The sequence below is a fragment of the Carassius gibelio genome, chromosome B8 (assembly GCF_023724105.1).
Source record: "Carassius gibelio isolate Cgi1373 ecotype wild population from Czech Republic chromosome B8, carGib1.2-hapl.c, whole genome shotgun sequence".
NCBI classification, from domain to species: domain Eukaryota; kingdom Metazoa; phylum Chordata; class Actinopteri; order Cypriniformes; family Cyprinidae; genus Carassius; species Carassius gibelio.
In genome coordinates this window covers 26,249,316-26,263,757 of record NC_068403.1, presented here as the reverse complement: position 1 = coordinate 26,263,757, position 14,442 = coordinate 26,249,316, and the positions used below count along the sequence as shown (strand labels likewise).

The 14,442-nt window shown below is 38.5% G+C and overlaps 1 protein-coding gene across 8 annotated transcripts; it reads left to right on the top strand.

Moving 5' to 3' along the window:
- The first annotated feature begins 1,140 nt into the window (after window positions 1-1,140).
- On the top strand, window positions 1,141-12,652 carry LOC127963432 (uncharacterized protein KIAA2013 homolog). 8 transcript variants are annotated; one of them, XM_052563349.1, is made up of 9 exons: window positions 1,143-2,849; window positions 4,936-5,789; window positions 7,832-9,945; window positions 10,040-10,086; window positions 10,832-10,902; window positions 11,087-11,199; window positions 12,131-12,239; window positions 12,385-12,474; window positions 12,589-12,652. In XM_052563349.1, exons 1-3 carry the CDS (start codon window positions 1,865-1,867, stop codon window positions 7,847-7,849), a joined length of 1,857 nt encoding a protein of 618 aa, XP_052419309.1. In that variant the 5' UTR covers window positions 1,143-1,864; the 3' UTR covers window positions 7,850-9,945; window positions 10,040-10,086; window positions 10,832-10,902; window positions 11,087-11,199; window positions 12,131-12,239; window positions 12,385-12,474; window positions 12,589-12,652. The 8 variants fall into 8 exon arrangements, with proteins under 8 accessions (XP_052419312.1, XP_052419309.1, XP_052419310.1 ...); XM_052563350.1 differs by having other exon boundaries at window positions 10,040-10,092; XM_052563346.1 differs by having other exon boundaries at window positions 10,040-10,092; window positions 10,558-10,902.
- The last annotated feature ends 1,790 nt before the right edge of the window (window positions 12,653-14,442 follow it).

Here is a 14,442-nt window from a genome sequence, read left to right as displayed (position 1 = left end):
GGTGTGTGACAACTATGTCTGTCCCAATTTGTGTTTAAATGTATCTGGGGGAAGAAATAATAATAATAGGCTACTTAAAATTGTTAATAATAATAATTACGTCAGTAAATATTTCTCATGGTTAAAGCTTGTCTTAAAAACAAGAAAAATATAAGTTTTGTTGAACACCTGTCATCCTGTGTAAGCTTGAAATTAGACACATAGGCTTTTCAGCAGTAAAAGTAAATAATTTTCAGCTTTTTCAGTCATTTAAAACACAATACTTGAATATTATATTAATACGATTACATGTAGTTAATATGCATTTTAAACTTATGTCCTAATAAACAACGTCACAATTCGTGCTAGGCATAAAGGGACATTTATAACCTTTTAATTATGAACATTTATAACCTTCCATTTGAAATCTGAATTTTAATGTACAGTAGCCTAATAGTAAATTGGACATTATGCCAGCCAGACTAACTAATAATAATAATTCCATGACCACATTTACAATTTACAGTAGGGTCAACAATATTTATTCAATATATAATACAACGTAAACAACGCCAGGTTGCAATTGCAGATAAACTGTTCTTCTCTCAGGAAAGCTCTTATTATGAGAATGATATTATAAGCATTTCGAAATAATCAGAATAAATTAAGTGCATTTATCGAATTTCACCCAAAAAAATAAATAAAAATAATAATAATAATAATAATAATAATAATAATTTACAAATAGGTTATGCAAAATAAGTAAATACAGACCCCCTTTTTTTCGTTTCTTTTTTCAGATAACGTTACTTTTTCACACACGTGCACACGCGCGCGCGCACATACACGCACGCACACACAGCTCAAATAAAACAACGAGGGCAGCAGTCATCACTCGATGCTGTAAAGCCGTTTCAAAGTCGATAAACTGTTCTTCTCTCAGGAAAGCTTTTATTATGAGAATGATATAAGCATTTCGAAATAATCAGAATAAATTAAGTGCATTTATCGAATGTCACCAAAAAAAAAAAAAAATAATAATTTACAAATAGGTTACGCAAAATAAGTAAATACAGACCCCCTTTTTTCGTTTCTTTTTTCAGATAACGTTACTTTTTCACACACACGCACACGCGCGTGCGCGCACCCACACACACACGCACGCACACACAGCTCAAATAAAACAGCGAGGGCAGCAGTCATCACTCGATGCCGTAAAGCCGTTTCGAAGTCCCCAGGTCAGTCTTATATGCTGGTCCAGGATCAGTTTTGTCTTCCATTACTACGTCACAATGACGTTAGACGTGCTTCTAAGGGCTGATCCCTGAACAGCGCTTAGTCCAGTTTGAACTACGACCGTTCTTGGGCTTCGACACTTCCGGTATTTTTACGGCAGCCTGCTCGGTTCCACAAACAGAGAAGTCAGCTGGCTGAGAGATGACATGTACACACAGCAAATACAACAAACAAACGAAGAAATAACTCAAATCTGTCAGAAACACGCGATAACGCAACGCAAACATTGCTTCGAGGCGCTAAAGTAAACGAGGAAAGGACGAGCAGAAATGTTTTGGCTAACGTTTAGTCACCTGACGAGTCTGATAACAACAACTACAGCGCTGCAATAAATGCCAACTCTTTGCAGATACAAGTGGCTCGTTTAACAAACTTTGGATTTGTTTTTTGCACGGAAAAGCGTGTTTGCCTCTTTAATGGAGAAGTAGGAAATCCACAACTCTGTGACTGAAGAAATTACTTCAACTCTTCAAGTCAAGCTTGATAAGGTTATCCTACTATGTGTGTCAGAGCTGTTTCCACTCCAAGCTTTTACTGCTGTCAGGAAGTCCTGTAGGGATCGCCCTCGACTGAGGAACAGCAGGCGTTTATGTTCAGTCCATCAAAGAGCATTTGGAGCAAAAGACAGCCAGACATGTGGCTTCAGCAGAGGTTAAAGGGTCTGCCAGGTCTGCTCTCGAGCAGCTGGGCCCGCCGTGTCCTGGTGGGATTACTGCTCCTCCTCATTTTCTACTGGTACCTGAGCTCAGATGGGCTCCTGAGGTTTCTCAGCATGTCCCGAGACTCTGGAGGAGCGGCGGGGGCTTGTTTGCAGACTGATCTTCACAGGTGGGTGTCATTGGTGGACCGAGGGGAGGGAGTGGTGCTCACTCCCCAGACCACAGAAACTGTCCCGTTTGTGGTCGGTAATGGACATTTCCTGGTGGATGTGGACTCTAACAAACTCTGGGTAGCTTCATCTTCACAGCCTGGATCCGCGCCGGTTCTCCAAACAGACTACGGGCCGATAGTGCGCCTGCAGATCCCGGGAACACGCTCGGAAGCTCGGGGAATGATGCTGAGGTACACAAAAGGCTCTGTTTTTTCCAGCAGGTGCATCCTGACAGCGTCTCCTCGCGACTGCGTCGTCATCCGAGAGGAGTTTGTTGCGCATCGCAGCCGACCCAATGTTTATCTTCAGAGGGTTCACGTAACGAACCCCACAGACCGTCCGGTTTCCATCGACCTGGTTTCTATTGAGTCTCTGTCGTTTAGGAGCACCGCGGAGAAGATGGACGAGAAGGAGTTTGTGCTCTCCTCAGGACGGGTGCTCACGGAAAAGAAGGACACCGTGCTGGTGGTGGTGGCCACAAAGAAGCTGAGCGCCAAGATTCAGGTTTCTGCCAAATCTGAATACTTAGAAAACCTGGTGAGCGTGATTCACACCTCGGAGCCCACAGAGGGTGGGAAACTGGACGAGACCCTCGGGAAACTGAGAGAAGCGGTCAAGAGAGAGATGGTGGATGTCCTCCGAGCCAATGTGGAAGAACTGATGAAAGAGCACCAGCAAGCATGGGCGGACCTCTTCATATCTGGCGAGTTGATTGAGCACAGTCTGACATAAATTATTCACTTAAAAAAATATATCAGTATATGCATTTCAGGTTCATTATGAGTTTCTTTCTTCTGTTGAACACAAAAGTAAATATTTTGAAAAATGTTTGTTACCAGACAGCTGCTGGCAACCATTGACTTCCACAGTATTAGTATTTTTTTATTTTCCATACTGTGAAGGACAGTGGCTACCAGCAACTTTTGCTACAAGCATTCATCAAAATATAAAATTCTGTGTTCAACAGAAGACAAAAAATCATAAAATTAGGGGTCATATCAACACAAAATGATTTTTTTTCTTAATCTTAGAAGTGTTCAGTTTGTTATGAGGACAAACTGTGCATTTTAATTTTAATTCAAAAAAATTTAAATCCCCTTGGAAAAAGTAAAGTAAGAAATAAATAAGTATTAAAAATGTTGCTAATTTAAGGCAGGTTGCATAAACTATTTTTAAAAGTTAGTCAAGTATTTTTTTTTCTTTAAGTGTAAACCTAAATTTGGTTACATATAATTAGGTTAGTCTTGAGCTGAGTCCAAAATATAAGACTGATTCCCCTTCAGTTAACTATTTCTTATGCCACTGTTTGTGCAGCTTCCCCCTGGTTTCACAGACAGGGTTTAGATTAAACCAGGATTAGGCCATAGTTCAATTTGTACATTTTTATTAACGCACCTTAGAAAAAAAAAACATTTCTGGTGAGATTTAAAATAATGGCACTGATATATTTTAAGATCAGTCAATGCAAATGTATTTCAGTTCAAATGGCTCAGAAATGCATTTTAATCTGAGCATAGTCTTAAGCCTGGTCTGTGAAACCAGAGATAAGAAACAAGAAACCGCCATTAGTCAAATATGAGTATTGTGTGTCAGGTGAATGGTTCTTCTCTACCAGCCACTGCACTCCAGAAGGTGGTTTCTGCAGTGATGACTTTCACTCACACAGAAAAAAAAGGTTATTTTAAGAATTGTTCACTGAAAGGTTCTTTGGGGAACCCAAAATGGTTCTTTATGGCAGAGTGTTGTGTTGAGGCAAGTTGGAGCTAAACTCTTTAGGACACACCTGCCGTAAAGATCCATTTTGGGTTCCCCAAAGAACCTTTCAGTGAACAGTTTTTAAAATGTGTTTTTTTTTTCAGTACATTTTAAGCATCTAAAAAACATTCACTATAGAGAACCTTTTATGCAGTGGAAAGATTCCATGGATGTTAAAAGGTTCTTCATTGAAGTTCTTCTCTTCACTTTGCTGTATATTTAAGAGTTTGTGGCCAGCAATCTATCTCAGCCTGTCTCAGATTGGTCTTTGACAGTAACCGCTGCTGATTAGAAACAAGTTAGGAAAAACGAATGAGGTCTGAGATGCAAGTCTGATTGGTTGAGCTTCAGTATGTCTTGTCACTCAAATGCGACAGTATGCAATTAAGTGCTCTTCATGCTTGCATAAATATGTGAGCTGGTTTTAGTTTTATATGCCAACTCCCGATGATAGTGGCCACACAGAGCTATAGTTTACAAAAAGTCATTTATATTTATTAAAAAGTCATTTATATATAGTCATATTCTACATCTCTTTTGGCCTTCTTTATTTATTTTAGTCTTTTCAACAACAAGTAGGACAGGAGACCTAGCACAGCAGCTGTAATTAAAATGAGATTTGAGTTAACTTACTGTACAAGGCTTACATGTCAAGACAAATCTGGAAAACATACTATACCACTTTGCACACTGTTTGTTTTGTATTTTATCCCATGAAAACAACCAGCCTCCCTTATGATTCATATTTTCAAGTTTTAAAGCTTAAAATAATGTTTAGTTCATGAGGATTTGATCTGAAATGTGCGTGTAAACATTTCTCTCTTGCGTTGCCTTGAAGTTCAAAAAATAAATAAATAAATATATATGGTTTAATACAAATAAAAATAAAATTTGCCAAAAGGTAAACAATGACAATTACTTTTGCACAAATATAAAAGAAAGAAATGTTGGTGTACTTCAGGGAAAATGTAAGTGTAATAACATTTAAAGAACCTAAAAGGAAATGTTTCATAGTCTTTTTTGCTGCTTTACAGGTGTGGAAATCCGAAAGATCACCGACGCCCATACTCCGTCCAGTCGAACAGTCAACAACACGCTGTACTACATTCTGTCGACCTCCACAGCGCCCCTCCTGGACCAGAGACTGACCGCAGAAGAGACGGAGCGCCTGGAGTCCAGTCTGAACTACGCCGACCACTGCTTCAGCGGCCACGCCACCATGCACGCAGAGAACCTGTGGCCGGAGCGCCTCTCCAACGTGGCTCAGATCCTGCAGCTGGTGAACCTCTGGAACCTGACCTTCCAGAAGAGAGGATGCAAGGTCCTCGTGGCGGCAGGCACTCACGGCATGATGCAAGGCATGGTCCTGAGTTTCGGCGGTCTGCAGTTCACCGAGAACCACCTTCAGTTCCAGGCCGACCCGGATGTTCTTCACAACAGCTACTCTTTGAGGGGCATCCATTACAATAAAGACCTTATCAACCTGGCCGTGCTGCAGGACGCCGAGGGCAAGCCCTTCCTGCACGTGTCCGTCAAGCCCCAGGAGAAACCCGTGAAGCTGTACGCCTGCGAGGCCGGCTGCATGAACGAGCCCGTGGAGCTGACCTCGGAGCTGCGAGGACACATGTTTCCGGTGATGGTGACCCAGCCCATCACGCCTCTGCTGTACATCTCCACTGATCTCACTCACCTGCAGGACCTGAGGCACACGATGCACGTCAAGGCCATCTTGGCTCACGAGGACCACATGGCCAAGCAGTACCCAGGCCTACCCTTCCTCTTCTGGTTCAGTGTGGCGTCCCTCATCACGCTTTTCCACCTCTTCCTCTTCAAACTCATCTATAATGAGTACTGCGGGCCTGGAGCCAAGCCGCTCTTCAGGAGCAAGGTATAGCCGAAGACGCACAGTTTTTAGGGGTGGGAACTGTGGTGTGGGTGAATCTCCTCTCCCTTTTTACTTCTTGCTCTCATTCTGCGCAACTCTCAAATCCTGCCTTGCAAGATATTTTTACCTCTGGAAACTAATTGATGATACTTGGTTTGGGTGACCCATCAAACTGCTGTAATTGGAGGGCTGGGCTTGCTGGAAATAGTTGTCTGCAGTCTTCAGTTTGGGTGTGACTCTCTCTATGAACCTCTTGATGAACTGAAAGCACCAGTGCTGTAAAGACACTATTCAGTGAGCGCCACAATTTTTTTTTTTTTTTTGTTGTGTCCAAAAACATAAAAAATCTATATATATATTTATTTTGTTTTATATGAAATGCTATTCCAATTTGGAGAATAACCATTTGCTAATTATGTTTGAAGGACAGTTTTTTTATTATTATTATTATTAATGTAATTTATCTTGTGACTTCCAGCAGACTTTTTTTTTTTTCTTCATATGTAGTTTTACAGCTCAAGATAATCTGTCTAGAGTATTTAATTCAGTTTTTTTGATGGGATGATAGCAGGTGTGTAAACCTATCACTGGTGCCTTCAAGTCTTTCTTCTTCCAAGTTGGTTTAAGGGTTTTCTTTCTCTGAAATGTGCTGTCTGCAAACTCTTTGTTTGTTATTCAGGGGTCTGAAGGGGTTTTAAGTTTGAATATCTTCTTGTTGGTTTGGTGAGGTGAAAGTTGAGTTTAAAATTGAACCCAAATTCGCTTTTATTCATTGATCACATTCATCCCGCATACAGTAATTTATCTCAGTAGGGTAAAGCCAACACTGATGGTAGTTTTGGTGACATTTTTGATAGCAGTTGTCATGAACTTCAAACATAAGGTATAGGCTGATTTGAATAAACCTCACAGAACAATCAAGAACAAGTTTGTTTTGCCACAAAATCAAATCAATCAAATCATCCCTCTTATAATGTTCAAGTAATCAAATACAGTTTCACATGATCTGATGTGTAATTCATATCACTGCTGCATATGCACTGATATCATACACCTGAGCTGTAATCCGTTAGATCTCTGCCAACATTTACACAAGCTCTTTTTCCATTTATTATTTACTTAATGTGAAGATTCTGCATTGTCCGCCATGTGCGTCTCCAAGCTTCTTCCATTGTTGGAGTGATCTTCTGCATTTGTTAGAATTCTGCTGTTTTTATTCAATTAATCCAATCAAGAGCTAGACGGAGTTCTGTTATTGTGACACTTGTTCATGTTGATCTTTAAGATTTCCTCAATCTGGGGTCATGGAGAGAAAACCTGTCAAGTAGCATTGCTCCTTAGTCAAGTGAAACGAGTACATCACCTGAGTTGCCTTAAAATGTGTCCCTTAGGCATCTTTGCTCTGCCAAGTTAAGGCTGTTCTGTTCCTGCTCACAAAAAAAATGTATGAAGGTGCAATCCCTTGCAATTAAGCCTGCTCTAACCCAGCTCAGCTCTAGTGTCCAAGCATGCAGTTGTAATTGCTGTGGAAATGCGTTTATGCCACCTCTGAGCAGTATTAAACAGTCTATGTAAAGACACCTAAAAGCCACTTCAGAAGCACTTCTGTGCCACCTTTGCAGTGTGCATTAGTGTGTGTAACACATTGCTTATATTTTTTTTTTATAAGTGGGTGCAGAAAAAATTGACATGTTTTGGGTTTTAAAAGGCAACTCAGATGAGTAAAATCATTTCCCAAAGATAGTACACGTAAACATTTTACGAAATTTTTCTTTACTCAATTTACTTCTGTTGAGAACTTGATTGAGTGTATATTTTACAATTAGCTTAGATTCGTACTGAGCGTAAATAAGAAAACAGATGCACTAGATGGACCAAATTCAACAAGTGTAAAATATGAGTGCTAAATGCCATGAAATAATAAATAATAGTAAAATAGTAAATCCTTTCCATTATCCCTTGATGTGTTTTGAAATCCACATAACACATCTTTTTTTTTCTACCATAAATATGCATAATTCACCCTCTATTTGTTATTTCAACAGGATGATGATTCTGTCTGAAGCCTAATCCAGTGTGCAGAAACATTAAATATGGCTCTCTCTCTGGATGTCCTCTCAGGATTGATTTTAATCACTGGAGATGTACTGATGTGTTCAAGACATGTTTTCCATTATTGCTGTGTGAATTTAATTTTGAACATTATCTAGTTTCTGTCGAGGATTATGTAAGTTGTTGAGGTTAAAATATGAAGACTATTTAAAGGTGCCCAGTCATGTGCAAATTAGTGATTAAATATCAATAATTATGAAGGATTCAAACAAGACCTTTACTGATTTATTATTCTGGCTTTATAAACAAGCACAATAACAAAATCTTAATGGAAACCAAATCAGATATGCAGCTCCTAAACAATGATTTTATGTGAAAGAAGGAAAAAAAAAAAAAAAAATTGTATGAAAGCACAATGAAATGGAAGTAGCGACCGAGCTTTTCTTCTGTATTGTGATGAACATCTGAGTGTAACAGATCATTAAAAAAAAAACATGTAAAAAAAACTATGCAAGGTGTGGATTAATAATGGATTAATGTAGTGATTGTGGATTAATAAGTGAAGTCAGGCATATGTCACCTTATTTTCACTGTAATAATGAGCTGTGATATTTAAGCCCAAAATTAGATACATTTATGAAAATGCGCTAAATGAATTAACTTCAGTAGCAGAAATACTGATCCTTATTAAAACATCTGGGAAGAGGGAATATTGTATGTATTTATTTGCAAAATCATCATTTAACATCACTGATTCATGTTTGTTTACTGTATGCTTAATCACGTGGAATACAGAATGTTGTGCTGATGACTCTCAACTCTGTCTCTCATTCCATCCTGATGATCCGACAACAGCTGCTCACATCTCAGCTTGTCTAACAGACATTTCTTGCTGGATGATGGACCATCACCTTCAACTCAACCTTGCCAAGACAGAACTGCTTGTGATTCCAGCAAACCCATCGTTTCATCACAATTTCACCATCAAGTTAGGCACATCAACCATAACTCGTTCAAAAACCTTCGAGTTATGATTGATGATCAGCTGACTTTCTCAGACCACATTGCTAAAACTGTCCGATCCTGCAGATTTGCTTTATTCAACATCAAGAAGATCAAGCCCTTTCTTTCTGAACATGCTGCACAACTCCTTGTTCAAGCTCTTGTTCTGTCCAGGCTGGACTATTGCAATGCTCTCTTGCTCTTCCAGCCAATTCTATCAAACCTTTACAGTTAATCCAGAACGCGGCAGCAAGATTAATTTTTAATGAGCAGAAAAGAATACACGTCACACCTCTGTTTATCAATTTGCACTGGCTTCCAATAGCTGCTCTCATAAAATTCAAGGCATTGAAACCACCACTGGCTCTGCATCCATTTACCTCAATTTGTTACTTCAGACTTATGTGCCCTCTAGAAGCTTGCGTTCTGCAAGTGAACATCGTTTGATTGTGCCATCCCAAAGAAGCACAAAGTCACTTTTACGGACTTTTAAATTAAATGTTCCCTTCTGGTGGAACGACCTCCCCAACTCAATCCGAGCAATCTTCAAGGATCAGCTTAAAACACATCTCTTCCATCTTTATTTGACCCTCTAACTTTAGCACTCACTATTCTAATTCTATTCTTAAGACCTCTAACACTAGCTTGCTCTATTCTTTTTCTATACTATCTGTTTTATTTTGATGTATAATATTATTTGTTCTGTGTACTGGTTTAAGCTAACTGAGACTAATAGCACTTATAGCATTATAGCACTTATATATCATTGCTCTTTTGTTGTTTTTGATTGCTTCCATTGTCCTCATTTGCTTATAGAAAAGCCACTAGGCCTACATACCCATTACTTCTTTATTTGGCTTCTGCAAAAGAAGAAAATCATGTAAAAACTGACAATGAATGAATTTTCTGTTTACAGTGTTTACTTCTGATTTATCATTTGATAGGTTGAACCCATCAGAGCACATATTGAATTATATGTTTTAATGTCAATTAGGAGAAGCAACAAGTCCTCCAACTCATACGACCGTATGGGTCGTTTGTCACTATCCATAAATACGACCCACACGAGCGTTCTCTAAATTAGCGCCCCTATTGGCAACAGGAGGTATGATAAATGAACTTTCGCCTAAATGCATTGTGGGTTTATTTTAACATGTTTGCTATTTGCGTTTTGAATTGTTTGATTTAAACTCTCCCAGATGTTCGTGGATTTTGATGATATGGATTTTAGATGACTTCGAGACATGTACAGGTAAGGTTTTCTCCCGTCTCATAAAGTAGTCGATCGTTTATGAATAATATGAGTTTTTATTTTCAAATCGATACTGGACACTGTATGTCCTATTAAACCAGTTTGACGTTCAAATCATTTAATCGAAATCTGCAGCTTTATAAAGTTAGTTTTCATTGTGATATTCGTTTGAAATTCGCCTGTGGTGGAAAGAGGTCATGTAAAAGTCGCGCATTTACCATGTTTTTACCATAGTAACATGTCGCTGAACCATGTCACGTGTTATAAAACCTCAGTAACCACAACTCAATGTATCTCCCGTCATAACTGTAGTTTTACTTTGGTATTTGTAGTATAAACACGTTACCATGCTTTTCACCACAGTAACTGTGCTTATTGTGTACTCTTTAGTTAAGTAACACATTTGCCATGCCTTTAATACCTTTTTGTAATGTAATTGTGATTCAGTGTTTTTTTTCTTTTCAGTTTTGCAGTTTCTTCATATCACATACATCTCCAGCTCCTACAACAACATTCAGTGTCCAGCAGCTCTTTATGATGCTCTCTCTCTCTCTCTCTCTCTCTCTCTCTCTTTCTCTCTCACTCTCTCTCTCTCTCTCTCTCTCTCTCATTTTCCTTTCCTATTTTTCTGAACTGTAATTCATAAATAAGTCACACATATTTTTCTTTCTTTCTCTTGTTCATCATGGCATATTTTCACAGCTCAGAATCAGATTTTGATCAGTTCTTGTATTAACAGGGAACTTGTACTCGAAGCTCAACTTGAAGAAGTTTCCAGTGAAGATGAAGTCCTTCAAAGGTTCGACACAGGTAATGTTGAAGATATGTAGTTATAACTGATTTACTTTAATTAATTTATCCTTACTTTATGTTAATAACCTTCCTTATAGTCCTTCCTTTCAAATATTTTGTTCACAGATCATTTCTAACACACTGTCTAAACATGTATGTATTAAAACAACAACAACAACTTGTTACTTTTTCTTTATTCCAGCTGAAAAGGAAGACCATGGGCCTGTCAAACCTTGTTTGTGGAGAGGGATGAATTTGACCATCTTGTGTGTTTACGGAGAAGACCAAAAGCTGCTAAGGCAGATATTTCCAGAGGTACGTCTGTGTTGATCTGAGCACCTCGACAGAACTTTACTGCAGTTACATTTTGCACCGAATTTTATGTTTTTTACTTTTTTAAATACCTCACGACCCCATCAGTACAAACCCTGTGCTATGTCAAAGTATTAATAATTCAAACAATTTCAGCAAATTCATATGATATTGTACAAGCGTACTCTCCAGCTTTTCCTCCTGCTGTCATTGACCATCGCCTCAGCTCTCATGCAGACTGTGTCCATTTTAAGTAGTCAGAGCGTTATATCCTAAAGTTTATATTGAGTCCACTGTATTCTTTATTAGCACCGTCTTAACCCGTTCTAACAGTACATGATATCTGTCCGCACCTCACAGTCTGCCTTTATTTCCATGTTGATTTTAATTGAACACGTCTGTTTAAAAGCAAGTCAGGAAATGCTGTGTAACTTGTCATGTGACACATCAGATCTTCAGTTAATTTGGCCAAATTAGATCATTTAAGGCTGTTCACACCAAGAATAGTAACTACAATAACTATTTTAGCATCCACACCAACATCAACCAATGATAAAGTTATGTTTATTAATATACACACTGCAGCGACGTTGATGTCTGCCACTTTAAATGATCAAGCTTTTGAAATGTGCATTTTGATTGGCTGTTTAATGTTCATCAGCTGGAAAATATATTCCACTGATGTTGTTCCTCTGTGTCATTAAGTATGGACTCATCCTTGGTATGAAGAGGTCTTTAAACTGCTTACAACAATCCTGCTGCATGTTATAGTGTAGAAAATAATTGAGAATAATATAGCTTGAAGATACAGCTTTCTTCCCTCTCATTTTGTTAAACTCAAACGCAAGATTTTGCCTTTCTTTGCTTGTCTGTCTTCATCTTAGTCCTTTACTCTCTCCACTCACTCACACATTCTCTCTTGCTCTGTTGTAAGGTACAAACAGAGCGGATGGTTGCATGATGGCCTCTTTCAGGTTTGTCAACTGAATGTCTACTAGTGTGGCTCAGCAAGTTCCTGTCATGATCAGCCCTCTCCAAGAAAGGTTTGTAGAAAATTGTAATCAATATTCATTTAATCCTCTAACCTGAATCTTTTGGTGAATTTACGTAATTATATCTGTCTTAATTCATATGTAATAAGCAATAGTAATTAAACATGGGGTTAATAGACATATTTTTGTTTTACAGCTGAAGAGCAAAAACACAAAGAACATCAGTCCTGTTGGGGATGAGGAATGAACATGGCTCTATTGTGCCCAAACAGAAAAGAGTGAAAAGGTGCTCATCCCCATTGATGTGTCTGTATTCAAGCAATGCATTAGTACAGCATATGATGTTGATCTCTATTCAAGTCAGCAATTATCATTTTTCACATATACATCTTTTTATAAGTCCTAGAATGAACAAATCATCAGGGCATCATTTCTGGAATTTGGGCAGAAAATGACTGAATATGGTGAGTACTGACACCTGCACCTGTATTCACCAAAACTATTTTTCTTATGGACTTACAGTTTTTGAAGGAGGATGAAGTCAGTTGATGGAGAAATGAAGAACGAGATGTGTTGTATATGAAGACTTCAGATGCAAAAGCCTTTAAGTTCTGTATGAAATGTTCTTCTAAGAAGAATTTTAGAAGAAAACTTCAGGTGGAACTTAGATGCCTTTGCATCTGAAGTCTTCATATGTACTATGAGTTTTCAATACATAACTGATTTGTTATGACTGTTTTTATTATTTTCTACTTGTACAGAAAGACTGCAGTAGAAGGAAAGCTGGTACTGAGAACATTTGTCTTCACTCCAGACTAAAGAGAAGCGGGTCTGAGGCCAGAGATGGAGGAGTCAATGGTCACCAAATGCAGCGCTGCAGCCTGAAACTGTGAAGACTGAATTCCCAAACAGCTGTGTGACTGCACAGATGTTACGGCCATAAAAGAAACTTCACAACTGAGAGCCCATACCTCCAACAACCTTCAACAGGAATCAATGGTATGTCCATTACAACAATTCTAAATAATAATAATATATAATTGACACAATGATTTTGTCTCTCCAGGACATCTACGCAAGGTTTTTCTTTTGTTGAGGACCGTCAGAGACTCCAGCCACACGAGCCATGGATTGCTCTCAACATCACCATCAGACAGACATTATCACAGAACCAGCACCAGCAGACTGCAAAACAAGTTCCTTCAACAGGCAATCAGACTGAACTGAACTCGTACCAGTAACACCACACACACACACATACACACACCAGCAGCCTCATACTGTGTGCACTGCACTCTATCAGCTACACTGACTGGACTCTGACTCACTATTATTCTGCAACCTGATATTCTGTTTGCACTAATTCATACTGTACTGAAAGTGAAAGTGACGTGACATACAGTCAAGTATGGTGACCCATACTCAGAATTTGTGCTCTGCATTTAACCCATCCGAAGTGCACACACACAGAGCAGTGAACACACACACACTGTGAACACACACCCGGAGCAGTGGGCAGAGGTATATCTACAGTATACAGTGATTGTTGTTAATTGTTTTCATTTTGTTCTCTCTGTATAGTATAGTATTGCACTATATTTTCTACCTGTATTGAGCTCTTATGTATACGGTTTATATTTTTGATACTGTATATGTGTTGCAAATATATTCAGTAATTGTCATGCTGCAGTTTGCAGAAAAGCATTTTACCACCTGTATACTTGCATTGTGATAATAAAATGATTTGATTTGAATTGGTCACATGCCTTGTTCATCAGTTGTATTGTTGTGCTGGATAACAATTGCAAATTGTTTATGACATTGAAGAAGATCATGATAGAGACATGGATTTGAAGAAAACCAGGAGAGCTCTGATGATGAGAAGGAAACTGGATGTGATTCTTTGGTGCTCAAGACATTTCACCATGCCTTCATCTGGGTTTCTTCATCTGATTAAAATAAAATGGTTTTAATGTAACCCATTTTTATTTCACTTGAATATAATTTGTCTTAATATGCTTCTTTATCTGTCTTCATGCTGCATCCTAGTAAAATATTGCGTATGGTGTTGGATAATCAAGTATGGTGAATATTCTGTACTAGAGATGGTTTTTTGGTAGATACACCATTTAATTTTGTAAACAACACATATAATCACCATGGTTGTTTTGATGAAGACATGAACATTTAGTAATATTAATGAAATTCAGTTAGATGAAGAGCTGCATTAGAAGAGACTGCATGGACTTCATGC

What these genes read in the sequence shown, in the direction of transcription:
- LOC127963432 (XM_052563352.1), top strand. Translation starts at nt 1,865, where the DNA reads ATGTTCAGTCCATCAAAGAGCATTTGGAGCAAAAGACAGCCAGACATG. An exon ending in GGCGGACCTCTTCATATCTG is followed by an intron (nt 2,850 to 4,935) that starts GCGAGTTGATTG and finishes GCTGCTTTACAG; the next exon opens with GTGTGGAAATCCGAAAGATC.